Source organism: Pan paniscus, chromosome 6 (assembly GCF_029289425.2).
Source record: "Pan paniscus chromosome 6, NHGRI_mPanPan1-v2.0_pri, whole genome shotgun sequence".
Lineage (NCBI taxonomy): Eukaryota > Metazoa > Chordata > Mammalia > Primates > Hominidae > Pan > Pan paniscus.
The window spans coordinates 40,663,186-40,690,480 of NC_073255.2; the positions used below are offsets into that span (position 1 = coordinate 40,663,186).

The 27,295-nt window shown below is 36.0% G+C and overlaps 1 protein-coding gene and 1 pseudogene across 3 annotated transcripts in view; one reads left to right on the forward strand and one right to left on the reverse strand.

The window, feature by feature from the left end:
* The window catches only part of SEPTIN7 (septin-7), a 104,402-nt gene that overhangs the window by 37,204 nt on the left and 39,903 nt on the right, over window positions 1–27,295 (forward strand). For all 3 annotated transcript variants that reach the window (XM_057302846.1, XM_003833365.5, XM_057302848.2), the window contains exon 3: window positions 25,360–25,466. In XM_057302846.1, the coding sequence (XP_057158829.1) occupies window positions 25,360–25,466 (107 nt within the window). The remainder of the gene's footprint in view (window positions 1–25,359; window positions 25,467–27,295) is intronic.
* Window positions 8,695–9,317, reverse strand: LOC103784144 (gem-associated protein 7-like; annotated as a pseudogene).

The window sequence follows — 27,295 nt, forward strand, 5'->3', positions numbered from 1 at the left end:
GTGTTGTGTTTTCTATTAGCTTGATTTTTATATTATCCAAACTTACTTACTTACTTACTTCCTTCCTTCCTTCCCTCCCTCCCTCCCTCCCTCCCTCCCTCCCTCCTTCCTTCCTTCCTCCCTCACTCACTCACTCCCTCCCTCCCTCCCTCCCTCCCTACAGGGTCTTGCTTTGTCACCCAGGCTGGAGTGTAGTGTCACAATCTTGGCTCACTGCAGTCTCTGCCTCCTGGGTTCAAGTCATCCTCTCCCCTCAGCCTCCCAAGTAGCTGGGACTACAATTGTGTGCCACCGTGCCCAGCTAATTTTTTGTTTTTGTATTTTTTTTGTAGAGGTGATGTTTCGCCATGTTGCCCGTGGCTAATCTTGAACTCCTGGGCTCAAGCGATCCATCTGCCTTGGCCTCCCAAAGTGCTAGGATTACAGGTGTGAGCCATTATGCCCGACCTCAGTCTTTTTCTTTGTGGTTTACTTAATGTCTTCTTGCTTGATTCAAGGTTATTAGAAGTTTTACTACATATTAAATATAAAGACTAAATGACTAATTAAAGACTAATTTTTTATTTTGAAATCTTAAATCTGTATGGTTTTTTTGATCTAAGTTGTGAGGCAGGAATCTGATGTATATTTTTTAAATGGTTAAGTAGCCCTACCAAAACCGTTTGTTACAAGCTTAATTTTTAAAAGTGTATATGCTTGGTTTGTTCTCTTTCTTACCCTTTGGTTTAGTTCATTGGTCTTCCTATATAAATACTACATTCTTGGAGTTATAAATTTCCAGCAATTATGTTGTTGATTTATGTAGGAAGATTACCAGAGTTTATGTTAATTTAGGGAGATAGGCAAACAGTAAGTCAAATGATTACAAACTGCTATTTTCTAGAAAGAAATAAACATGGTGAGACTTATTTGGAGTCATCAAGGAGGACCTGCCTTTTTGAAAAGGATATTTTTTCATGCTAATTCCTGAATTACATGACAGTTAGGAAATACTAAAAAGAGAAAAAAAGGAAAATAAAGACTTAGCAGCAAGAGATAATAATCATTAATATATGCTGTGTTTATCTTCCATATTTTACTTTGACCACTGCATAATGTTTCCAGCTGTGGCTATCTGATATTTTACCATTGCTTCATCATTTGACATTTGAATGATTTGTTTTGTTTAATCTCATAATAATGCTGCAATAAAAATTTTACAGAATGGAAATTTTGGTCAACATTTTAACGATAATGCTTAATGGCTATATGTGTATTCTAATCTGAGATGGAATATGCTATAATTTTTGTAAGTTATGTTATGTTATGTTATGTTATGTTATTTCTGAGACAGAGTCTTGCTCTGTCGACCAGGCTGGAGTATAGTGCGCTATCTCGGCTCACTGCAACCTTCACCTCCCAGGTTCAAGCAATTCTCTGCCTCAGCCTCCCCAGTAGCTGGGATTATAGGTGCCTGCCACCACCACGCTCAGCTAATTTTTGTATTTTTAGTGGAGATGGGGTTTCACCATCTTGGCCAGGCTGGTCTTGAACTCCTGACCTTGTGATCCACTTGCCTCGGCCTCCCAAAGTGCTGGGATTACAGGCGTGAGCCATTGCGCCTGACCTGTAATTTATTTTTTTACTGATGGACACTAGGTTTGTTTTTACCCCTACCCTTGTTACAAATAGCATGGCAATGAAGATCTTTAAACACACAGAGTTTTGTTGTATGTATGTTGGCAGACAGAGGGCAGTATCATTATTATTTATTTGTTAATAATTCCTGAAGTAGGATTATTAGATCAAAGTATTTGAACATTTTGTGGCTCTTGGCACATACTGGCAAATTGTTCCTTTCTTTTCTTTCCCTTTTCCTTTTTCTTTTTTTACCTTCCCTTTTTCCCCTCCCCCCTTCCTCCTTCCCCCTTCCCCCATCCTCCCTCCTCCCTCCCCCTCCTCCTCCCCCTTCCCCCTCCCCCCTTTCCCCTCCCCCCTCCCCCCTTTCCCCTCCCCCCTTTCCCCTCCCCCCTCCCCCCCTTTCCCCTCCCCTTCCCCTTCCCCTTCCCTTTTCTTCATTTCTTTTTGAAACAAGGTCTTGTTCTGGTGCCCAAGCTGGAGCCCAGTGGTATAATCAGAGCTCCCTGCAGCCTTGAGCCCCTGGACTCAAGTGATCATCCCACCTCAGCCTCCCAAGTACCTGGGACTACAGGCACACACCACTATGCCCAGCTAATTAAAAAAATAAAAATAAAACAAAATTTGTTTTGTAGAGATGGGGTCTCACTGTGTTGCCCAGGCTAACCTTGAACTCCTGGCCTAAAGCAGTCCTCTCTCCTTGGCTTCCTAGAGTGCTGGGATTACAGGTGTGAGTCATCATGCCTGGCCAGCAAAATTGTTTTTTAAAAGTTTATGCTAGTAAAGATTATATATTAAGAAAAAAGGAAATTTTTTTTTTCTGAATTTGAAGAGATTTATGGTGTATTTGAAGGCTAGGCTATTCATTCCATGGATGTTATGACTGTTTTAGTTGCTTGAGAGGGATTTTAAAGGTACATGAATACACTATAATAGTAGAGGAGGAAAATAATATATACATAACTATACCATGAATCATAATGTGTTAAGTGGCATAAGAAATGTGTAAACCAAATGTTATGGAAGTTTAGAGAAAGGAGACTTTACAGCTAAAAAGCATGCCATTATCTTAATCATTTACTAATTCTTGAGAAAAAATGGTACTTTTTTTCAGTAATTCGTATATTCATGTTTTGTTTGCTTAATTCTTAATCTGAATTAATGGCTTAAATCCAGTGTCTTAATCATGGAACAGTGTAGTTAGGAAAAATACTTGGAAAATCAGTCTTACAGATTGCAGTCTATTAGCTAGATGTAGTGGTGTGCACCTGTAATCCTAGCTACTCAGGAGGCTGAGGCAGGAGAATTGCTTGAACCTGGGAGGCAGGGGTTGCAGTGAGCCGAGATCGTGCCACTACACTTCAGCCTGGGCGACAGAGTGAGTGAGATTCTGTCTCAAACGTAAAAAAAAAAAAAATGTGGTTCTGTAACAAGAGCACTATCTGGATTGACATATGTAAGAAATGTAATCTTGATAATATACCAGTTTCATTTAGCAGTCTTTTAAAAAGTCATCAATGTGATTTTAAAAATATAAGCAAGTCATTGAATTATGATTCTTAATCTGTTTTTGCTTCTCATACATATACTATCCTAATACGGTCTTTGAAAATAATACAAGAAACTCCAGTGTCGAAAAACACAGCTATCCTTTCTTTTGACAGACCGAGAGGCCTAAGATAAACTTCATAGTATATAGGCTGAATTAGTTAAGGATGGTCATGTTTGTCAGACCTAGAGAAACTGTTCTCTTGGTATTGAATACACTCAAGATTGATTGGATAGGTGGACTGAAGTAAAAATGGTATCACATTTGTTAATTTTAATTAGCTAGATGTTGGGACAGAAATATGAAGGCCGCATAGTCTGTCAGTATTTTAAAAGAACTCAGTACTGAACGGAAGGCAAGGACATGAAGGGAGCACGTGTTAGTGTAACTTCTTTACAGATAGAAATGTAATTCTCACATAGAAGACTCATTTAGTATGTAGTTTTCATCTTGGCAAGGAAGACTGCTCTTTCTTTCTCCATAATGGGTAATTTCTAAATCTTTCCTAGTCTAGGTCATGGAGGCCAAATACTATTGTGGGTCAAGTGGGTCCATCATTTTCTTAGGTGACTGTATCACATAAGTCTGAAATGTAATTTTAAATATGAGATAATAATATCACCTTCTGCCTAGCTATGACTACAGTCTAGCACCAAAGGAGGTCAGAATTTCTCCCTTTATATTTAGTCCATCTTTCTGTTGAAAGCATTTGTAGATTGAGTGGTTTTTGTATTATGAATCAGGTTTATTCTCTCCCAAGGCAGGAAGTTTTCAAGTATTACATTTTTTAATACACAGCAGGTGGATTTTGTCTGAAAGATAGTTTTATGCCAGGATATTGTACTTGTTTCACTATTGAACTACAGAACCTTAGAATTATTTTAGAGATTGGGAAGGTATAACCTGTCTCCCATGAAAGACCTTTGTAGTGGTAAATTTGCCAACCTTGTTAATTTTACTCAAACTTTGTTTTTGAAAAAAAAAAATCCTCATTTTAAGTAATAATTTTCATGTATTTATATCTAGGTCTTGGGGTTTTTTTGGTCTGTTTTACTATATAGGAGTATATAGCCATTTAAAGCAGTGGCTAAGGTACTGAAGGCTGTGGATCAAATTTTTAGCAGGGAAGGGGGATGCTGAATGGGTTCACTGACTTGCCAAACTTTCTGAAATATAATTGAGATTTTTATCACGTCTTTATATTCTGGAGACAGATTGCATATTTAGAATCTCAAAAAGGTCATCTACCTAAAATATTGAAAATTATAGGTACAAAGTATTTTATATAATTAGAAGTGTACGTCATTATTTACTGCACATGATTACTGTGCTGAAAATAATGTGTTAATTTTAAATTTTGAAACAATTCTAAACAAAAGTTACAAGTACAGTACATAACTTTTTTCCTAGGATATTTGAGATGGATGCTTCTCTTTTGTCCCCCTAAATACTTTAGTATATCTCTTTTCCTCAAGGATATTCTCCTATATAGCCATAATATACCATCAAAATCAGAAAGTAACAAGTGTATGTTATACACACACAGACACACACATTTATATATATGTGTGTGTGTGTATGTATTGAAAAATGTAAGTGCACACTTAAATCTCCAATTTCATTCCATCACTGTAGGGGTCCTAATTTTCATCTCTCCCATATTTGTATTGTCCTCTGATGGTGAAAATACCATTATCTTCCATATGTGTACTTATTTGATCAATCCCCCTGTAATTAATCCATCACCTCCTTCAGGTTCTTCCCTTTCTTCTCTGAAAAATATTAGGGAAGAACCAGAGGGAGGTAATGGATTAGTTAATTGCAGGGGGATTAGTGTAATTAAGGGGGAGGCAGTGGCCCTGCTTACCTCTCTTGTGCTGTGATGTCTTATGCAAGGCCATTCTTCTCATGTGGATGCCCCCTCATCCTGTTTAACTCAGACATCTCATGCTAGTCCATTCGTATGCTCTATTAGAAACTTTTCCTCATTCCGTAGGCTCTAATACCCTAATACCCTGTTCTGGGCCACTGTGGATTTCTCTCCAGCATGGACACCTGCCTCTGTCAGTCTCACGTAATGACTTTTGGACTGAATTTTTAGGAAGAAATATGGAAAAGATAGAGCTGAAATAATTTTGAAGTGTTCAAAAGCCAGTATTTGACTGTATTATAGAATTAATTGGTATGTGAATAGAATAGTTTTTTCGATGCCTAAAAATGTAGAAAAATTCGTAAAATTGTTATTTTGGACTGCCTTAGAAAAAAATGGTGGAGATAAAAAGCTCTGGAAAAATTTAGCTGGGGAATTAAAATTATCTGCATATGCCTACGAGTGTTGCAGAGTTATAATATTTACATATATTTTGATAAACAAAGTAGCATGTCCCCCAAATTTACTAACAGTTGAAACAAATAGGTTGATATTTAGAAGGAAGAAAGTTTTAGACTTTGGGGCTTGTTTCTTGTACTGCCCAGAACTCTAAGTAAGCAGATGATAAATACAAGGTAATTATGCATATCAAAGAATCAAATGTGAAGATTTGATTATGAAGAGTTCATTCTTAACTCAAGTTTTTAATGATCAAAGGCTATAAATTGTTTATTATGTTACAGATGGAAATAATTACAGCAATAACATAAAGGATGAGCTCTTTCATAGCATGCTTGTCCTGGTTCAGAGGGTAAATTTTAATTGAATGATTAGTAATTAAGTTTATGTACATCAGCAGTGTAAGTGCTAAGAATTACTGATCAAGCGGATGACATGAAAATGAAAATGATTACTTCTACCCTCAAAGGAATTTCCAGGGAAATGCACACTACTAATTACATTTAGTTGAATAAAGGGTATAGTAATGTACATTTAAAGTGCCATGTAGTCGGGAGTTTTTATTTAGATTTATGTGGTAACTTTATTAGTCTGATAGGATCGATTAGAATCTTGAAACTAGTAACTCACTATTGTGTTTAAATTTGGAATTTACAATTTATTTTGGCAATTTTGTAAAATTTTATTCATGTTTTTGACTTATGTTTTTGTCACACCATGAAAATAAGCCTTCTGTATTTAAACTAACTTTATATCTACTTTGAAAAAGTGCAGCAGCTGTTACACTGAAAAGAATATCATACTTAGTCCAGTTTAAAACTTCAATTTCTGTCACAGACAAGCTGTATGACCCTGGACAGATCACTTTGAATCTCACTTTCCTTTTCACAACAAATATTTACCTAGTCTTTTTTTTTGAGACGGAGTCTCACTCTGTTGCCCAGGCTAGAGTGCAATGGCGTGATCTCGGCTCACTGCAACCTCCGTTCCCCTGGGTTCAAGCAGTCTTCTCCTGCCTCAGCCTCCCGAGTAGCTGGGACTGCAGGCGTGCACCACCACACCAGGCTAATTTTGTATTTTTAGTAAAGACAGGATTTCACCATGTTGGCCAGGCTGATTTCCAACTCCTGACTACAAGTGATCCACCCACCTTAGCTGGGATTACAGGTATGAGCCATTGCTCCAAACCTTACCTTGTCTTTTCTAATCCAAGCATTGTGTTGTGATTACAAAAAGTAAACGAAGGCCAGGCTCATTCATGTGTGTAATCCCAGCACTTTGGAAGGCCCAGGTAGGAGGATTGCTTGAGCCTAGGGGTTCGAGACGAGCCTGGGCAACAGAGTGAGACCCCATTTCTAAAAAAATATAAAAAATAAAAATAAAAGAGCTGTGGTAGGGTTCCTTAAGAACTTGTGGGTGTAGGATGGTGGTAGAGTGGAGATACTTACACAGGAATGCTGTGTACTGTGAGTGACCACCCCTGCCTCACAGAGGGCTTGAGATAATTGTGTATATGAGCATACTACATATATATATTATATATGTAAAATACCTAGTACATCTGTAAATTGAATAAATGTTAATTTTAAACATATTTTTATTAGTGCATTTTCATGACTTAGTTTTAAGATCCAAAACGAGGAATGAAGAAAAGGGAAAGCAGGGATGGTAGACAATGATATGCAATTAATAAGCTAAATATTTGATTAATCCTTACTTTGGACTTCTGTTTTGGTTGAACTCTTTTGATTATAAACATTCGGGGCAAATGTGTGCTCTTTGTAATTCAGTATAGATTGCTGGGCAAAGCTCTTTTCTGGTGAGAGTCAGATTTAAAAGATGGTTGAGAATTTATTCTTTTCCTTCTTAAAACATGGTTTAGCTGAGTAGCTTATATTCTTAAAAACACAATATGACTTTTTACCTGTCTATTCTGTGCAGGTAAATATCGTGCTCAAGTTTTTTATGTGATATGACTATTTAGTCTGAAGGGTGCACTTGCTTTATAGTTGCTGAATATTAATGCTACCCCTTGCAAACCTTTCGAGTATCTTGTTTTCCCTTGACTGTGTCAGGTATTTAATGTTAGTGATAGGAAGACTCTTAGGAATTGATTTTTTTTAAAGTTAATAAACTTTAAAAAAAGTTTTACTTTGAGATTTTGGACCTGATTTTATATATGTGGATGTTTGCCTTTGTTGTTGAATCAACATGAATTATATATTTGTTTGAAATGTGGTTGGATATTTAGATAACTCCTGTTTTTTTTTTTGATATAACAGATATTCAGATATATGGCTTGAAATTTTCTTCCTATAAAAACTAGGACTTGTTACAAAATGTTTTTTGATTAGAAAAGTAATATGAAGGAAGTATATGGCATTTTAAGAGAGAGGACATCACCATTGTTAAATTTTGTTATTTTTCTGCATCTTAGGCATAGCTGTAATACCATATTTATTTTGTATACTTTCTTCATCTAATGCTGTGGCAAGCATTTCTCTATGTCAGATTTTTAAAAGCTAATTTTCAATGGCTGAATAATATTTTTATAGGTGTATCATAATACGCTTAGCCTGCCTCCCATTGTTGGACCTGGAAGGTCTCCCTCTGCCACCACACACACACTTTTTTTATTGTTAAAATATTATTGCAGTGTTTTTCTCTGTGTGTTTCATTCCTAGAAGTAAATGGCATGGTAAAGGATGTTAACTGAAAATGTCATACCAACTAATACAGTTTCTATAGGTGTGTGAATGCTCATATGTGTCTCCTCCTTGCCAATATTGAGTGGAAATCTCTTTTATTTTCCTGGAGAAGTTGGTTCTTTAGCAGGAGGGAAGCATTTGAGAGTGTCTTCAGGATGGCTGAACTTTGCAGTCTCTTCAATAAATAACTTCCCATAACTTCCCACTCTGTAATTTGCCCACCTGTATTACCCCACCCCCAAGCCTCAGACTTTAGGAAATGGCATCAGGCCTGTATCTGGAGAGTTCAGAGTTCTGTGAGGTAGAGCATTCCTTCCAATGGGACCTAGAATTCCTAGAGTTGCAAAATTCTACTGATTAGACCCAGGAGGTCTCAGGAGTCCAGAGTTGCTTGGAGCTTGGCTCAGAATTCCAAGGGGGCCCATAACTCCATGAGGCCCAGAGTTCCTGGCTTGGGAACACTGGGAGGCCTGGGATACTGTGGCTTAGACTCAAGCAGAAAGGTGAACACAGATCTTTATTAGCAGATACCAAATTTGACATTTAAAGGAGATTTCTGAGCAGCTGCAAACCTCGCCAAGACCATGCAGATTCCACTGACTATTCCCATGCCTGTGCTCCAGCTGCTCAGGCTTGAAGGTATGTGAAATAATGTCACTACATTAGAGCAGTGTCTCTGCACACTTATGGGAGTCTGCAGCTGTGACACATAGAAGTTGGCCGTGTCCAGATTGGTGGCTCCGAAGTGGGCAGCCTTGTGCACACAGTCGTGCAGTGTGAAGCTCACCTGTCGACGCACTGTAGCCAGCATGCTGCAGAGGTAACACTCCCGAAGGGCAGCTCGAGCCCACTGCTCCAGGGATTCCTGCGATTCTTGAACTATGGGACCACTCTTGGATTTCAGGAACCTCTGGCTTCAAGGGCCCCAGCATCCATCAGGGGCAGTGCCATGGCTGAAGCCATCAGGGCCCCAGGGTAACTGGAACACAGGCACAGGAATAGTCAGTGGAGTCTGCATTGTCTTGGTGAGGTCCACAGCTGCTCGGAAATCTCTTTTAAATGTCAAATTTGGTATTTGCTAATTTGGTATTAGAGGTTTTACATTTTATTTTACTTGCCTTTGATTATTTATTTGAAATTTTTTAAAAAGTACTGTTCTTTATTTGGAAATTTTGTACTTGCAACTTTTTTAATGTCAAAAGTCTTCTTTTTGAAACTTTTTTTGCCTAGCTTTTTATTAAGTATAGTCACACCACTAATGACAATTTCATTGTTATATTTCTTGTGAATGTTGTAACTTAAAAATAAATGAGTACAATACTCTTTTATTTTTAAAGAAATATAGTGAGATATAATTCACATAATCATGGTATGATTCAAATACTTCATCCCTGGTCCTTAGGGGATACGTTTTGGTATATGAGATTTATAAAAAGTAAGAACTTAAAAGAATCTATAGGTTATCTAATTCAAAGAGTTAAAAACTACCCACTTCTGCTTTGAAAGCTACTTCTTAGAACCACTGTATAGAACATGCTACCTGATGAAGAATAAATCAACACCTTGCTTCCCGTCTTCTATCCATTAGATATCCAGGTAAAATAATATCTGTTTTCCTGATATTTCTCCTTTACTTACACTCCAGCATGCCACGTGGCCAGCTGTAAGTTGCCCTCTACTTTTGTAGAGCCCTTTGCTGTGTTTCTGCAAAATCTACTTTTTCTGATTCGTGTAACTCAAAACTAGCTCTATTTTCTTCCAAATTAAAACTCTTATTTTCTTAATTAATGCTGGCCCAAAATAGAAATTAGAGGGAAAGTCTTATTCCAGGATCTGAAAGACTAATAGTATTCACAAGAATACTTGATTTTTTTTTTTGAGATGGAGTCTCGCTCTGTCGCCCAGGCTGGAGTACAGTGGTGTGATCTCGGCTCACTGCAAGCTCCGCCTCCCGGGTTCACGCCATTCTCCTGCCTCAGCCTCCCGAGTAGCTGGGACCACAGGCGCCCACCACCACGCCCAGCTAATTTTTTGTTTTTTTTTAGTAGAGACGGGGTTTCAGCATGTTAGCCAGGATGGTCTTGATCTCCTGACCTTGTGATCCACCCATTTTTAAGGAGGAATGTGTATTGAATGATCAATTAGAATTTCAGGTAATGGGAAGAATTTAGAGGAACATTGAGGGACAGCTCATAGACAGTATTTAAACCGTCAATTTCAACTGTTTTCAGTTTAGCAAAAGAACTTACAGAAATTTGGTATATATCTTATGAAACTTTGCAGACCCTAACCTAACCTAGGTCAGGCAGTATCTTTTACTACAAAATTGGGATAATCATTTTCTAAATAATCATGAAGAAAATGTTCTGAGTAGGCAGTAAGGATTTCTCTGGTAACATGATGATTTAAAAATGTAATTGTCCACTTGAACTGGGTTGTATAAAGAATGCTTCTATTTCTGAGTATAGCAAGAAAGATCCTAACATACCTCTTAGCGCCTCCCAGCCTCAGACGTGTAGCAAGTGAAAGCTGTTTGAATTGGCAAATGAGGTAATTATTGAGTAGCTGGTTGGAATGTTTGCTACTAGCTATCCAGCAGAATTGTTAGTTCTTAGTACTGGTGCAATTACAGTAATTAGAATAAGTAAACTTCTTTTAAGATAATTGCAGGGCCAGGTTATATAGAGCTTGTTTAGCTTGCCTTTTAGTATTAGCATGTACATCAGTGTGTATGTTAAAGGATACCCTAATAGATTTTGTGGAAATGAAATTGTCTTATAGTAAATTCCAGATCAACATATGTATGGAATGTATCTAATGTAGTCTAGACCAGTGGCTCCCAGTTTTTTTGGCACCAGGGACTGGTTTCGTGGAAGACAATTTTTCTGCCAGGGTGTGCGTGTGTGGGAGGGGAGCAGGATGGTTTCGGGATGAAACTGATCATCAGGCATTATATTCTTATAAGGAGGACGCAACCTAGATCCCTCACATGTGCAGTGTGCAATAGGGCTTGCATTCCTTTGAGAATCTGATGCTGCCGCTGGTCTGACAGGAGGCGGAGCTCTGGCAGTAGTGTTCACTACCACTCACCTCCTGCTGTGTGGCCTGGTTCCTAACAGGCCACAGACTGTGGGTTGGGGATGCCTGGTCTAGATTGTTCTTCACAGATTAAATCTTCACCAGATTAAGTTTATTAAAAAGTAAAACAAAGAATAGCGCCCTCCCTTGGCAAAACATCTTGGTGTGGTATCTTTTCTTCATTTTACAGCCAGAAAAAAATAAACCTCTACATTTAAATTTCCCATCCTGTACTTAATTTCTCACCATTTGGCTTCTCTCCTTAACACAAAACTACTTTTATTAAAGATCAGTAAAAGGCCTTCTGGTTGTCTTTTTCTTTAACTTATTTGGCATTACTGACCATTTTTTCCTTGAAACTCTTCCTCACTTTTTGTGATATTGCCTCCTGGTTTACCTGGTTGTGTTGAAGCCTGCTTTATTAGGATCCTTTCCTGTGGGGCCATCTTTAAATGTTAATGTAATCTGGCATATTGCCCTATGTCATCCTTATTTACTAGAATTTCTTAATTTTCTTTTTAGGGACAGGACAACATGAATGTAAGAATTTCTTAATTTCATCTACCTTTCAAATCATTTGGGAAGCTTCTTCAAAGTATTCTTGGAAACACTTGCCTAGGTATTCTGGGCTTTGGGTCTAGGATGGAATATGATCATCTATTTTGAAATACCTCCTGAGACGACACTAATATGTATTTTGGTTAAGAACTATAGTTTGTTGCTGTCTCACCTCTTAATAGGTTTCATTTGAGGTGCTTTTTAAAATGTCAAGCCCTGTGCATTTAATTAATAAAGTAGGTATCTTGATCAAGGTCATATACTTGTAGGTGATTGAACTAGGATTTGAATTTGAACAAAATTGATTTCAAAACCCAGGAGAAAAATGAAGGAAGGAGTTAGAGGAACAAGGTAGAAAAGCTCCACAGTGTGATCACCAGCTCCTCTCAGGCTTTCCTCTTGCCTCTACTCTAACGTGGTAAAACATTCTGAAAGGACTTAAAGATTCTGTTTCTAAAAATCCTTTGCTTTCTTTTCTATACAATTGCTATAAAATGGTAAAAGTGGCTCCTTGAATCTACAGATATCCCAGAAAGTTGAAATGCTTATTGAAATGATACTCCATCTTTCAAAGCCTCATTGAAATGTGACCTCCTTTCCAGGCTGGTGTGATTTCTCAGTTTTCTGAAATTCTGTCGCTTTGGGGTATCTCATTCATGATTTTAATAAAATTCTGCCTTGTTTGTTCGTTGTTTGTTTGCATATCTTACCTCTTCTAGCATACTAAGATTTTTAAGATCAAGGACTACATCTTATCTTTGCATTCCTCATTCATTTATTTGATAAAAATTTAATGATCACTTATAAAATGTCAGGTACTACTTTAGTCTCAGAAAATCTAGAGATTAATAAGAAATGTATATGAAGTTGAGATGCTGAGTAAAACAAAGATAAGCAAGCATCTTTAAAGCAGGACTTCTCAGATTCTTTTATTATAAATACTGTGGGATCCCAATCCCAAAGACCTGAAGAAACCTGACGTTAGCTATTATAAACAAATATTATTGTGACTTTCTTCAAAACCTTATAAACAAATAGGTGATGAATGTTTTATTTTTAGGCTTGAAATTTAACATTCTTGAGTAGTGATAGAATATGTGGCTTTCATGGACAAGTCCTCAAAGATAAGAAGGACATGGGTTATTTTAACCTGCTTATTAGGTTGAAGTACATGTGTTGTATTACTGACTCTAGTTACTCTTGTTTCTTAATTTTCATAGAGTAACACCTTAAATTGTAAATATTATGTTTTGTTTTAATAAGGACAAAAAAATTTTAAATCCAGTTATTTCCCCTTAAACTGCAGTAAAATGAGGGAATGATAATGACATTGTTGCAAAACATGTATAATGCATTTCAAAGTCAAAATAAATGTAAAATAGGCATTAATTTGGAACATTCTAAAATTTATTTGGATTTATTAAAATATTAGTTTGAAGAAATATGAAATGTTACAGATATTCTTTTTATCTTGAGTAATTTTTTTCTTAAGCCAGTGTATATATTATTCTGAACTCTATTCTTAAATGTTTTCTAAATAATGCAGAAGTACACTTGATTTGGGTTGTTTCCACAGATCTTGTGTTTAAGTAGAGTTTGATTTGATAGGACTGATTATAGTTCTCTATTGTTTTGCATTAATGATACTACTTCCTTCCCTTTAGTAAAGCCAATGAACAAGGATCAATTGTAGTTATAAGTCACTTTGAGATTATTAGACAAGGCTGCTATATTTTGTCTTGTAATTATAGGCCATTTGACATTTTGGTATAGAAGTAAATATTACTCTACTAAATGTGAGTAGAAATTAATATTAATGTTCAAACTCAGGCATAGCCTCACTGCTTTCAACATTCCTTTTTACTTATTTTGAGGCCAGTACCCTTTAGTGTCAATAAATTGCCAACCTTACTCTTCTACTTTACCCCCCTGCATCCCTGTTTCAAATGTTTATTCCCTTCTTAAGGCTGTCTACTTCACCTTTGACCGTTATTCTTAGTAGTTGCACTAGGGTCCTTTCTTTTTCTGTGAGAAAATGTGAATAGTAATAAAATACATTTCATTGCAACTACCTATTACTGATATTCAAGTGTCCACTGTGCCAAGGTATGATTCTAATGAGATCACTTATTCCTCACACCAACTCTGTGTTGTTGTAGGTACTGCTTTTATCTGCATTTCGTAGATGAGGGCACTGACACACAGAAGTATGGTTTGCCCAAGGTCACAAGACAAATTTATTGATGGAACTGAGATAAGAGATTTCAAGGAAATTTTAAGCTCTAATGGACTACTATAACCTTTGCCCCTAGACTTTTCCAAAGTTACACAACTACTTTCTTACAATTATTGGTACTTTTGAAAAAAAAAATGAGATAACTTGGATTAAGGGTATGTGATACTTAAGGAAGCACAGAAAAATTTGGAATACACTTAATTTACACCTTCAGGGTACTTCTTAGGAAAAATTTCCAGGGAAGAATAATAGTATTACCAAACTATTTTTGTGTTTGTCAGGTGCTATATTTTACTCTGCTACCAAGTAAAAGGACTGCTCACTCATTACAAAATAGCTTGTTTTTAGAGCTCCCAGTCACAATGATTTGAGTAAGGTGACTTTGCGTATGGGAAATAAACTATTTTATCAGGCTTATTTGAATGACATTTTGGTAACCTCTGTGTCATGATAATAGAATCATTAAGACAATACAATAAGCTACAAATACCTCATTTATATGAGGTACTTGACTTGAGTCAATACAATAACCTACAAATACCTCATTTGTATGAGGTACTCGATTGAGTACTTTAGGAGAATATTCACTGAATCAGTGTTATTCTTGAAAGGACGTAGATCTATTATTGTATCTTGTAAAATGTTCTTTTTTCCATCTTTCTCAGCCAGCTAAAGAGGTTATGATTTAGTTTCAGGACAGATGTGGAATTTGATACTAGGGGTATCAAATTAAAGATTTGACAAGCCTTTAATGACAAGATTAAAGGCTATTGAACTTAGTTTCTCTCTTCTTCCTGTTCTAAATTTTTAATTGCTTTATCCTTTACTTTTCCATTTGAAACTCATTGTGGTTAGTGCAGTAAAAGCAGTGGCCCTGGTGCTCAAGCATGTAATCCCAGCCCTTTGGGAGGCCAAGGTGGGAAGATTGCTTGAATCCAGGCGTTTGAGACCAGCCTGGGCAACATAGTGAGACCTCATCTCTTAAAAAAATATTTGCTGGATGTGGTGGCATGCACCTGTAGTCTCAGCTACTCGGGAGGCTGAGGTGGGAGGATCACTTGAGCCCAGCAGGCAGAAATTGCAGTAAGCCATGATTGTGCCTCTCACTTAAACCTGCGCAACAGAGTGAGACTCTCCTTGGGGCTGGGGGGGGGAAGTGGGTCAGGACATAGAGGTCAAGAAGCATGTTCCTTTCGCCTGCTCAGAGTCTGGGAAGTATAGTATGATTAAGGACATGAGATTTGCCATTCAGATTGAGCTGTAGCTCTGCTACTTGGTAGAGGTATTTGTCATTGGCAAGTTACTTTCAGAGGTTTCGTTTACTTAGCTGTAAAATTGTTTAAAGAATCTTATGTAGAGTTTTGTAATTATTGAAGTCATTGAATGCATATAAAGTGCCTAGCTCAATGTCTTTCTTATAGTTATTGAATAAAAATATTAAGTGTTATTGTTAATGAAGATACTGGTAAAATATCCCATGTCAGATATGGTCCAACCTGGTTAACCAGATTGGAAGGTAGTTGGGAATTTTGGCACAGAGTCTTTAATGGATAAATGAGAGTGGGTATTTAGAAAGGCAGTAGAACATACTGCCTGGTGTCAAATACTGATTACCGCTTATTAACTGTTTGGCACTAGTAAGTTATTTCACTTTTGTTTCTGTTTTTTCACCTTAAAATGGTATTGATAATGATGCAGATTGAGTATCCCTAATCCAAAAATCTGAAATCTCAGATACTCCAAAGTTTGAAACTTTGAGTGCTGACGTGATGCTCTAAGGAAATGCTCATTGAACCAGTTTTTGGATTTTGGATTTTCAGATTAGGGATGCTGAACTGATGAGCAATGCAAATATCTAAAATGTGAAAAAGCCCCAAATCCAACACGCTTCTGGTCCCAAGCATTTTGGATAAGTGATACACAACCTGTAGCATCTATCTCATGGTATTATAAAGGTTAACTAAGTCAATGCTTGTAAAATACTGGCACACAGAAGAATTTATAACTTACTGGCTGTCACTGTCATTATTTTTGATGCATAGTGGTATCAGTGCTAGAGGATTTGGGGATTCAAAATTTGAAAAATGCCCCCCAGGGGACATCTCTCAACGTCTGGAAGCATTTTTGGTTGCCACAGCTGGGGAGGAGGGATGCTAACTGGCTTCTAATGGGTAAAGGCCAGGGATGCTGCCAAGCATCCTTCAATGAACAAGGCACTCCTCACAATAAAGAATTATCCAACCCAAAATGTCAGTAGTGCCAAGATTGAGAATTCCTGCAGTACAGCTGTCTGGAGCTGTAGTTGCCAGCATCTGCAGCAACCTGTGCCTGATGCCTGCCTCTCATTTACTCTGTAGTCTCTTACTGGACTCTAATCATTTTTCTCTTAACTTTTATCCCAGTACTCCCAATCACTATATTTGCAGGTAGCCTGTTCTCAGGCATTCTTGACTTCTTTGTAGTATAACATATTATCAACCCCTTTAAATATTAAAAGTTAAAATTAAATATTATATAATTTATGGTTCTTGTAGAAAAACTGATATACAAAGAAGAAAAATTTAAATGTTTCATAACCTTTCCCATCTAGAAATAAACACTGTTACAAAGTTGGTATATTCACTTTTATTATTACCCTCCCCTTAGCTTCCCAAAGAAAGAAAAGCTTATAAAATATACATTTTATTTTTTAAAAACTAAATTCTAAAGATATTTAGTAAAAAGCAAGTTTCCTTTTTTCTCTCACCTTCATTTCCAGTCCTGTCTCTAGAAATAAGCATTAAATTGGTGCAAGTCTTTTGGCATTTTTTTATACTTTTATATACACCAGGCATTCCTATGTCAATTTTTTTTTGTGTGTAAACAGTACCATGCTATAAGTACTGTTCTGTGAATGTGTTTTCCCTATCACTGAATATACTGTGTGTGTATATACACTGAATATTCCTGTCAGTATATTCTTAGCAATTATGTGGTATTCTGTAATATCTTTATCATGATTTATACAGTCAGCTATTAATGAAGATGGATGTTCGTAGTTACAAACAGTACTTAGGTTCCTTGGATTTCTAGGCACACATATAAATGCTTCTGTAATGTACATTTCTGAAAGTGAAATCCTGGGTCAAAAGGCATGTAGATTTAAATTTTGATAGATTACCAAATTATTCTTAGAAAAGCTGTAGCAGTTTACAGTTTCACCAAGAACCACCCCTGATGGTTGACTTACTTTCTTTAGGCTTATTTTAAGCATGAGTTTTTCTCCAAATACTTTAGTCAGATCTCTTAGATTTTTATGTGTAATACTCATTTTGTTTGTATTTGAGTAATTTTCACATAGGAAGAGTTAAGGAGAGATATCTAAGTAGGTGGATGGATTGTGTTATTTTTTATTAATTTTTAATTTCACTACAGAGAATTCAGAGAATACGATCTGTAGGTTCCAGCATTGATTTATTTTTCTGTGTAGCCTTACATAGGATTAGCTTATTTAAGTATTCCGTAGGTTTCAAAAATATGTTTATTCTTTGGATAGAAATTTGTGTATATATATTTGACAATTAAGCATATTATTTAAATCATTTTTATTTTTTCAGCGCTTGATTTATCCATATCCAAAAGACCTATTAGTCTTTTAATGTGGAACTTGCTAACTTCCTGTTGTTTCCAAGTTTTTGCCTTAAGTATTTTTAACATTTTGTTATTTATATTCTTCTGTCATATCAAACTTCCATGTGTTTCTAATTTCCTTAAATGAATCACAGAAATAATACAACTACTTATTGAGCACTTAATGTGTACCAGGCACTGTGCTTAGATTTCACATATATTACCTAATTTAGTCCTCATAGTTCATACTCTTATACTAATTTGATATGTAAGAAAACAGAAAATGCAAGTATCTTGCTCACTGTAATTATGGAATTATAATAATGGAATTATACAGTCTGTATTCTTTTTAGATTGTCTTCTTTCGCTCACCAGTGTACATTGGTCTGTGTCTTTTCATGGTTTGATAGCTGATTTCTTTTTGGTGCTGAGTGATATTCCATTTTCTGGATATACCACAGTGTATTTATCCATTCAACTACTGAAGGACATTGTGGTTGCTTCCACGTCTTGGCAGTTATAAATAAAGCTGCTGCAAATACCTGTGTGCAAGACTTTGTTTTTAACTTAGCTGGGTAAACATCAAGAAGGGCAATTGCTGGATCATTGCCTTGTGTCCTCACTGCTCTTAAAGATCAGATTTGTTCAGCTTTTTACTTCTTAGAATGGAGTGGCAACTTCCAAGCTCCTTATGTACGGAACCAGAAAAAGCAGACTGAGTTCTCAACTACTTTTTGGTACCCATTTTTTCTGCCTCCTTACCCTGAATGAGACTGGGCTCTTTGAGGATCATTTCCCCTGTGGCATATAACTCAAGGGGGAGCTTTTGTTTCACCTTATGAGCCTCAAGGTGGGGAGATGGTCTTGGTTACTTTCCTTATTTCTCATCGAGGTTTGTGTTAAAGCTTTCTGTTTCTTTGGGATCTTCCAATTTATAAGGAAATAGAAATCACTTTAGTTCAGAATAAATTCTTCTAAAAGTTAAATATAAAGTTCTCAATTATAGGAAAAAATAATTAAGGTCTCTTTGATTTGGCTTTTCTAATTGAATTCGATTCTAGGGGAAGAAGTGTTTTGATTTTCCTGCTTCCTTGATTCTAAGATAAGATCTACTCTGAAACATATAATCAGATTTGATTTGAGGGAGGTAAATAGTACAGTCAATTACATTTTGATTATGAGACATTTGTTTTTAGAAATATTGGGGGGGCAAAATTGTGTCTTAGAATTGAGGAAATTGAACACTTATCAATCTGTTAAGAAAGATTTGCTTTGCCCAGAGCCAACTTAAAAAGAAAACTACAACTAACATAGAAATAACTCAAGAATAAATGTGGAGTTGAGAACTAGAGAAACACATTACACAGGAGCAATGTTGAATTGGAATCAGAAATTATTTTTTTCCTGGCCAAATGATACCCTTTATTTGCAGTGTTTACTTTGATAGAGATCACCCAGTTAGTGTAGCTATGGTTCACATTGTAATTGGTCTTAAAAAAAAAAGGAAACCTAATCATTTATCTTTAAATTGCAGTTTTCCCACACATTTGATAAGTTTTTAAACTTTCATAACCATGGGTAAAGTTTCTTGAAATACAAAACAGCTTGGTTTTAATGCCACTTGGGAATTGAATTAGAAAGCTTTGGTCCATAATTTCAGTGTTAAGTAGTCTAGGAATTGATGGAAGTTAATTTATTATTTATATATCCCCTGATATGTTAAATATCTCATAGCTGAGTTCAGGGTATACAGCGTATTGCTTCACATAGTCAATGTTAAGAATTTAAAAGATAAAGAAAAAATCCAATGGGAAAAAGTATTATCTTAACTGAAAGTATAATTAGGTATTTGCTAATTTTTAAAGAGTATTAAAAAAGCAGAAACCATTTAGAAATTTGATAGTAGATAGTAGTATGAGGTGTACATACTGTTTAGAATAAAGGGAGAAACCTTCATCACTGTTTCCAAAAAGGAAAGTTACTCAAAAAAAGGGGGGTGGGGTGGTGGCAAATAGTCTAGTCCTTAACTAGGAAAACCATGAACCACTTTTATTTCTTTTTTTTTGGGACAGAGTCTTGCTCTGTCACCCGGGCTGGAGTGCAGTGGTGTCATCTCAGCTCACTGCAGCCTCTTCCTCCTGGTTCAGGCAGTTCTCTTGCTTCAGCCTCCTGAGTAGATGGGATTACCAGGCATGTGCCACCCGGACAGGGTAATGTTTTTGTATTTTTAATAGAGACAGGGTTTTGCCATGTTGCCCAGGCCTGTCTTGAACTCCTGAGCTGAAGTGATCCCTCCGCCTCGGCCTCCCAAAATTCTGAGATTACAGGCATTAGCCACCACGCCCAGCCCCCACTTTTATTTCTGATTTTAGTAATTTGAGTCTCTCTCTTTTATTCTCAATCTAGTTTATGGTTTGTCAGTTTTGTTTATTCTTTTGAAGAACCAACAATTGGTTTTGCTGATTTCTGTTCTTTTTTTGAGACAGTCTAGCTCTGTCGCCAGGCTGTCGTGCAGTAGTGCGATCTTGGCTCACTGCAACCTCCACCTCTCAGATTCAAGCAATTCTCCTGCCTAAGCCTCCTGAGTAGCTGGGATTACAGGCATGCCCTGCCACGCCCAACTAATTTTTGTATTTTTAGTAGAGACGTGGTTTCACATTGTTGGCCAGGATTATCTCAATCTCCTGACCTCATGATCTGCCCACCTCAGCTTCCCAAAGTGCTGGGATTACAGGCATGATCCACTGCACCTGGCCGATTTCTATTCGTTTGGGTTTTTTTTTTTTTTTTTTTTTTTTTTTTTTTTTTTTTTGAGACAGAGTTTCGCTCTTGTTGCCCAGGCTGGAGTGCCAATGCACGATCTCGGCTCACTGCAACCTCCGCCTCCTGGGTTCAAGCGATTCTCCTGCCTCAGCCTCCCAAGTAGCTGAGATTACAGGCATGCGCCACCACACCCAGCTAATTTTGTATTTTTAGTAGAGACGGGGTTTTACCATGTTGGTCAGGCTGGTCTTGAACTCCTGACCTCAGGTGATCTACCCTCCTCAGCCTCCCAAAATGCTGGGATTACAGGCGTGAGCCACCACACCCGGCCCAGTTTCTATTCTTAAAATCTCTTTTATTTATCTCCGCTCTAATCTTTATTTTTTCTTGGTTTTGCTAGCTTTGAGTTTAGTTTGCTCTTCTTTTTCTAGTTCCTTATGGTGTAAACATAGGTTGTTTATTTAAAATCTTCATTTTTATATAAGTGTTTACAACTGTAAATTTCCTTCTCAGCACTGCTTTTTCTGTATTCCGTAAATTTCGGCATGTTGGGTTTTTATTTTTATTTTGTCTCAGGGTGTATTCTAATTTCCCTTGTGATTTCTTTGATTCATTGGTTGATAAGAATATGTTGTTAGATTTCCAAATATTTGTCAGTTTTCCTAGTTTCCCTCCATTACTGATTTTTAGTTTTGTTTTATTATAATGGGAAAAAATGCTTTGCTTGATTTCACTTCTTTAAAATTTATTAAGACTTGTTTCTTTTAGTCATTCCTGAAAAATGTTTTACATGTCCTTGAGAAAAGTGTGTAGACTGCTGTTGTTGGATGCAGTGTTTTGTCTATGTCTGTTAGCTTCAGTTGATTTACAATTTTCTTCATATCCTGTATTTCCTTGTTTATTTTCCGTCTAGTTGTTCTGTCTGTTATTGAAACTGGAGTATTGAAGTCTCCAACTATTATTATAGAACTGTCTGTTTCTCCCATTAATTCTACCAATCTTTGCGTTACATAATATAAAGTTCTGATGTTTGGTGTATATGTATGTTTTTAATTGTTACATCATCTTGGCAAAGTGACCCATTTATCAACATTTGAAGTCCTTTGTCTTTGATAATAGTTTTTAACTTGAGACTATTTTGTCTGATATTAGTGTGGCTTCTCTACCTTTCTGGTTACTATATGCATGAAGTATCTTTTTCCAACCTTTTACTTTGAACCTATGTGTTTTCTTAGATCTACAATGTGTCTTTTACAGATACGCAGTTGGGTCATGTCATTTTATCTATTATGACATTCTGTGCCTTTAATTGGGGGAGTTTAATCAATTTACATATAAATACTAATAAGGAAGAACTAACTTGCCATTTTGTTTTCTGTATGTCTTTTAGCTGTTTTGTCCTTCATTTCTTCCATTACTGCCTTTGTTTGTGTTTACTTGATTTTTTGTAGTGACACAATTTGATTCCCTTCTCTCTTTTTTTTTGGTATATTTTATAGAAATTTTCTTTGGTTATTATAGGGATAATATATAATATCCTAAAGTTATTACAGTCTCAATTTTTTATACCAATCTAACTTAAATCACATTGAACAACTACACGTCCACTGCTCTGTCCCTCTTTTATGTTATTGATGTCGTAAATTACATTATTATACATTATGTACCTATTAACACAGATTCATGATTTTTTAATGCATTCGCCTTTAAAAACTCATAGAAAATATAAGGTGAACTTGCAAACCAAAATTACAATAATACTGGTTTTTATATTTGCCCTTGCATTTACCTTTACGGGATCTTTATATCTTTATATTGCTTTGAGTTACTGTCTAGAGTCCTTCTATTTCAACCTGAAGGACTACCTTCAGTATTTCTTGTAGTACATGTGTAGTGATAATGAACCTCCCTCAGGTTTTGTTTACTGGGGAATGTCTTTATTTCTACCTCGTTTTTAATGGTCAGTTTTGCCAGATACAGAAGTTGCATTTGACATTTATTTTCTTGTAGCACTTTAAATGTATCGTTGCACTGCCTTCAGGCCTCCAAGGTTTCTGCCAAAAAGTTGGCTTATAGTCTTATTTGAGGATTCTGTCTATGCAGTGAGTTGCTTCTCTTTTGCCACTTTCAAGATTCTGTCTTGGCTTTTGACAGTTTGATTGTAATCGTGTTGGTATTGGTTGTGAGTTTTTCTTATTTGGAGTTTGTTGAGATCCTTGGATTTGTAGATTCATCAGTTTCATCACCTTTGGGAAGTTTTTTCCTTCATGTAATCTCTGTGTTCATTTCTCTTCCTCTGAAACATCCATTGGGTATATATTGGTCCAATTGATTTATTTCATAATCTCTTGGGCTCCGTTTAATTTTCTTCTTTCTTTTTTCTTTCTGCTCAGATTTGATAATTTCAGTTGTCTTCAGATTTGCTGAGTTTTTTCTTTTGCCTACTCAGTTCTGCTATTGAACCTATATAGTGAAATTTTCAATTATTGTATTTTTCAGCTCTACAGTTTGTTTTTATAATTTCTCTTTATTGATATTCTCATTTTGCTCATTATTTTCCTGATTTCCATTCATTTTTTTTCTTTAGCTCTTTGGGCATAGTTCAGACAGCTGCTTTAAAGTCTGTCTAATAAATCTAATATCTGTATTTCTTCAGGAATGGTTTCTGGAAATTTTTGTTCCTTGAAATGGGCTATGTTTTCCTATACCTTGTTGCATGCCTTGTGATGTTTTTTGAAAACTGAGTATTTGAAAGAGTCACCTCTCTCAGTTGCACACTGGCTGTGTACTACTGGGGCATTTCTCTGCTGATTAGTTGAGCATGCCCTTAACCTAGTGATCACCCTAAGGTGAAAGCTTAAGGTCTTCTTTTCTGAGCATTTGTGTTGCCTAGGCCTGTGGGTCGCTTTCTCAATTCCTCCTGTATGCATGGGTGCTTTTGAATGTCTTAATTTCCCAAAGAGTCTCACCTGGATACTCAGATGGTCTATTGTATCTACCCACTGTAATCTTATGCCCCAAACATCTATTGTGTCCCCTTGCAGCTTTCATAAATGGTGCCCATTGCTTCTCTCACCCAATGAGGTCCCAGTTAGGCAAAACAGGAATCAGTTCTTCTGGCAGACCAGAGAGGTTAAAATGTTACAAGTTAGGTCTGCACTCTTCCCGCTCAGTTGAAGGGAATGAATTGGGAATTGGTTTGCTGCCTCCTTGAGACCCAGATAAACTGCAGAAGGGGTGGGACAAGATCACAGAAAAATGTCACAAAAGTTTTGCATATTTTTTTTCTTAATTGGGCATTTGCTTCATTCTGTAGACCTTTGTTTTTCACAGGTCCTGTAAGGTTAATTCAACTAATTTCTGGTTGTTTTTGGTGTTTCTGTGAGGGAATGAGGCTTTGAGCTTTTTAGTTTGCCGTTTTGCTGATGCCACTCAATAATACTTTTTAAATTATGAAAATAGCAGAATCATATTGAAGGAAGTTTACAGCACCCAGAAGTATAACAAACTAAGAAAAATCATCCGTATTGTACTATCCACAGAGTAGCCACTATTTACATTTTGGTGTGTTACCTTTCAGACTTCTATTTTTCTTCCTCTCTCTTTTCCCTTTGTCCTCTGTCGTCTTGTTCCCCCACTCCTCACCACAAATAAAAAGGGGTAAAAAACTAAAAAAAAACCTCTAAACACAATTTATTGAGTACAGTGTTAATTTTTAATTAGCATACTTTTGTTTTTAATTTCCCAAAACATTATTGTATATACTAAAATAATCATTTATATTTCCAAATAGAAATATTGTAGATATTTCTGATAACATCCAAATGCTTGGGTTTTATTCTAATCTTTCTGCTTTCAAGGTATAAGAGTTAAGAAAGAATCGAGTGTGGCCAACCCATATTACTTTCCTGTGACTTAGACATTTTTGCATTTTTACATCTAGTAAAAATTGGCATGCTCTCAGTCAAAGGGGTAAGCCCAGACCACGTGGAAAGGATCTTACCTCTTTTGAGAGCTAATATAAAAAGAATTCCTCCTAGACATAAAAATATTGTGACATCAGTTACTTAGGCTAAGCATGCCTATTATTCTAAGTGAATTATTAACAATAAATACTTTAACTCTGTGCCGTGTTGTCATAATATGGTTTATAATTTATTTTAACCTTAGGTTATATATACCTTGAAGCCATTTATATTTTCATATACTTGTAATAGTTACTATATACTAGACTATGTATGTTAGACTAGACATGGAGAGTCAAAAAAGAGTACGTGATCAGAGTACAAATCATGCCCTAGCTTCCTTCATGTCTACCTCCTACCTCGAGTAGAAGCAATATAAAAGGTAATTACCTAAGATTTTTTGGATTCTGGTTTGGGAGAAGCACCCTTATATTTAGGCTGATGGGTGGCTGAATTAGAAAGTATTTTTTGTGATTTAGAATTTTATACGGAGATGTTCATTGTGATTAATTCTTTGTATTAGCAGATTTTTGCTTTTTATAGTTGCATGATTTCTTGTTTTGATCATTCATTATTGTCTATTAGTAAAGAAAAACTTTATTTCACTCAAGCAGCGACATATAATCCAACTTGGATTTTTAAATAATGACATTTTTCTTTGGGAATAACATTACTGTTAAAAATGTAGATTATTAGATACATTACTTTTAATGAATATAAGTGGTATAATTAGAAGACTGAAAAGAATCCCTGGAAACATGAGTCTGATTTGATAGCTAAGCAACTGAGGACAAGATACTTATTCTCTGTAGCATATTTTCTAATGTCATTTCATTGTCTCACCAAGAAGTACTTGCATAAGGCAAGTTTGATTATAGCATCTGTTGAATATTTAAGATTGCATAAAGTGGGTGAGTTTAACAGATATTTTCCCTTATTTCTTTTAGGTGAATCTGGATTGGGAAAGTCGACATTAATCAACTCATTATTCCTCACAGATTTGTATTCTCCAGAGTATCCAGGTCCTTCTCATAGAATTAAAAAGACTGTACAGGTATGGATATTAGTATTGTTAATTGATAAGCCGGAATAATATTAATACACACAAAGCACATGTTGTAACTTTTATTAGGCTTCCTCAGAGGTAAGATGCAAATTTGTCCTTAGCCAGTGTATGATGGTAAATATGACTTCATAAAATTAAAAAAAAAAAGTACAGTTCATCAGAAGAATTATCTTGGCTAGAAGTTCCCAAATTTGTCTAGAGGACTCTCCTAGAGATGACACTGTGACATAGTAACCAATTCCCCTGGAGTTGTGCTATCTAGTATGGTAGTCATTTGCCACATGTTTAAATAAATTAAAATTAGTTAAATTAAAAATGCAATTTCTCATTTGCTCCAGATACATTTCAAGTGCTCAACAGCCCATGTGGCAAGTGGCTGCCATTTTTTGCAGCACGTATATGAAGATTTTCATCATTGCAGAAAATTGCATTAGATGGTGTAGAGAAAACACGATTTATAGAAAAGCTATTGTTATTTAAATATAGTGTTCTATATTAGTCAGTGGGATAATACCATATCATAGTTGAATGGCAATAGCGATTCTGTAAGACTCCCAAGGTATATGTGATCTGATTTACTAGTTCTCAGTCTTTGCTATGCATTCCAATCCTCGGTATCCTGTTAAATTTAGTTCTTCTAGTAGGTCTGAGATGGGCTGCAATTTCTACATTTCTAACAAGATCACAGGTGATGCTGATGCTGCTGGATGGTAGATCACACTTTATAGAGCAAGGGGCTAGATTCTAGATATGCACTTTTTATTAAATAGTACAGCAGCCTGTAGCCACATGTGGCTATTAATCTTTGAAATGTAGGTGGTCTGAATTGTGATGTTCTGCAAATATAAAATATACCACAGATGTCTAAGACTGAGCATGGAAAAAAAAATCTCAATAATTTTTTATATTGATTGTATACTGTAGTGATAATATTTTGGATGTATCAGGTTAAATAAAATTGATTGATTTCACCTTTTTCCTATTTTAAAAGTGGCTACTAAGAAAATTATAAATTATATGATTGACATGGTATTTTTGTTTGGCAGCACTGCTCTAAACTGTTGATTAAAAATATTGTTGGTGAGCTCTGCTTATGTGATATATAGGACATGAGCAGAGAGGAGGCAAGTGAACAGTTCTGGCTGGAGTTGGCTTCATTGAGGCAGTGATGCTTTTAGCTGGATTTGAAGAAGTGGTAGTGATCATCCCAGTGCACAGGATGGAGGGACAGTCTGTATATTCTGGGCAGTAACTCATATATCAAACTACAAGATGCAGTTTAGTAACTAGATCCCAAAGGAGTAATTTTGTGAAGTGAATTTCTTATTTCTCCTTCTCAATGTTTCTATTTTAGGATTTTTTTTTTTTTTTTGGTAACCTTTATAGGGCTTGAGATTTAAAATTACCTGCAAAATTATGCTCTAAAAACTTGATCCTACATGCTTATTTATTTTGTGATAAATATTGGAAATTTTAATCCTAAGCAAGAAAATGAACTTTGAACTTTCTTAATTTGGGTATCTATTAGGAATACCTTAATTTAGGTATTTATGAATTTAGATATGCAAGATAAAACTAACCACTACCCAAATTAATGTACAGTTCATTTCCAGAACGCTAGTTTCTTCTGTGTGCTCACTGTCATTCAGTATTACACCCCCCAAAGATACACACCTTAACTGACTGCTTTCTCCATAGATAAATTTGCCTGTTCTTGAATGTTACATACATATACTTTTTTGTATCTGTTTTCTTTCAGTGAAGATTACGTCTGTATTATTTACTCATGTTGGGTGTAGTTCTTTTTCATCGTCATC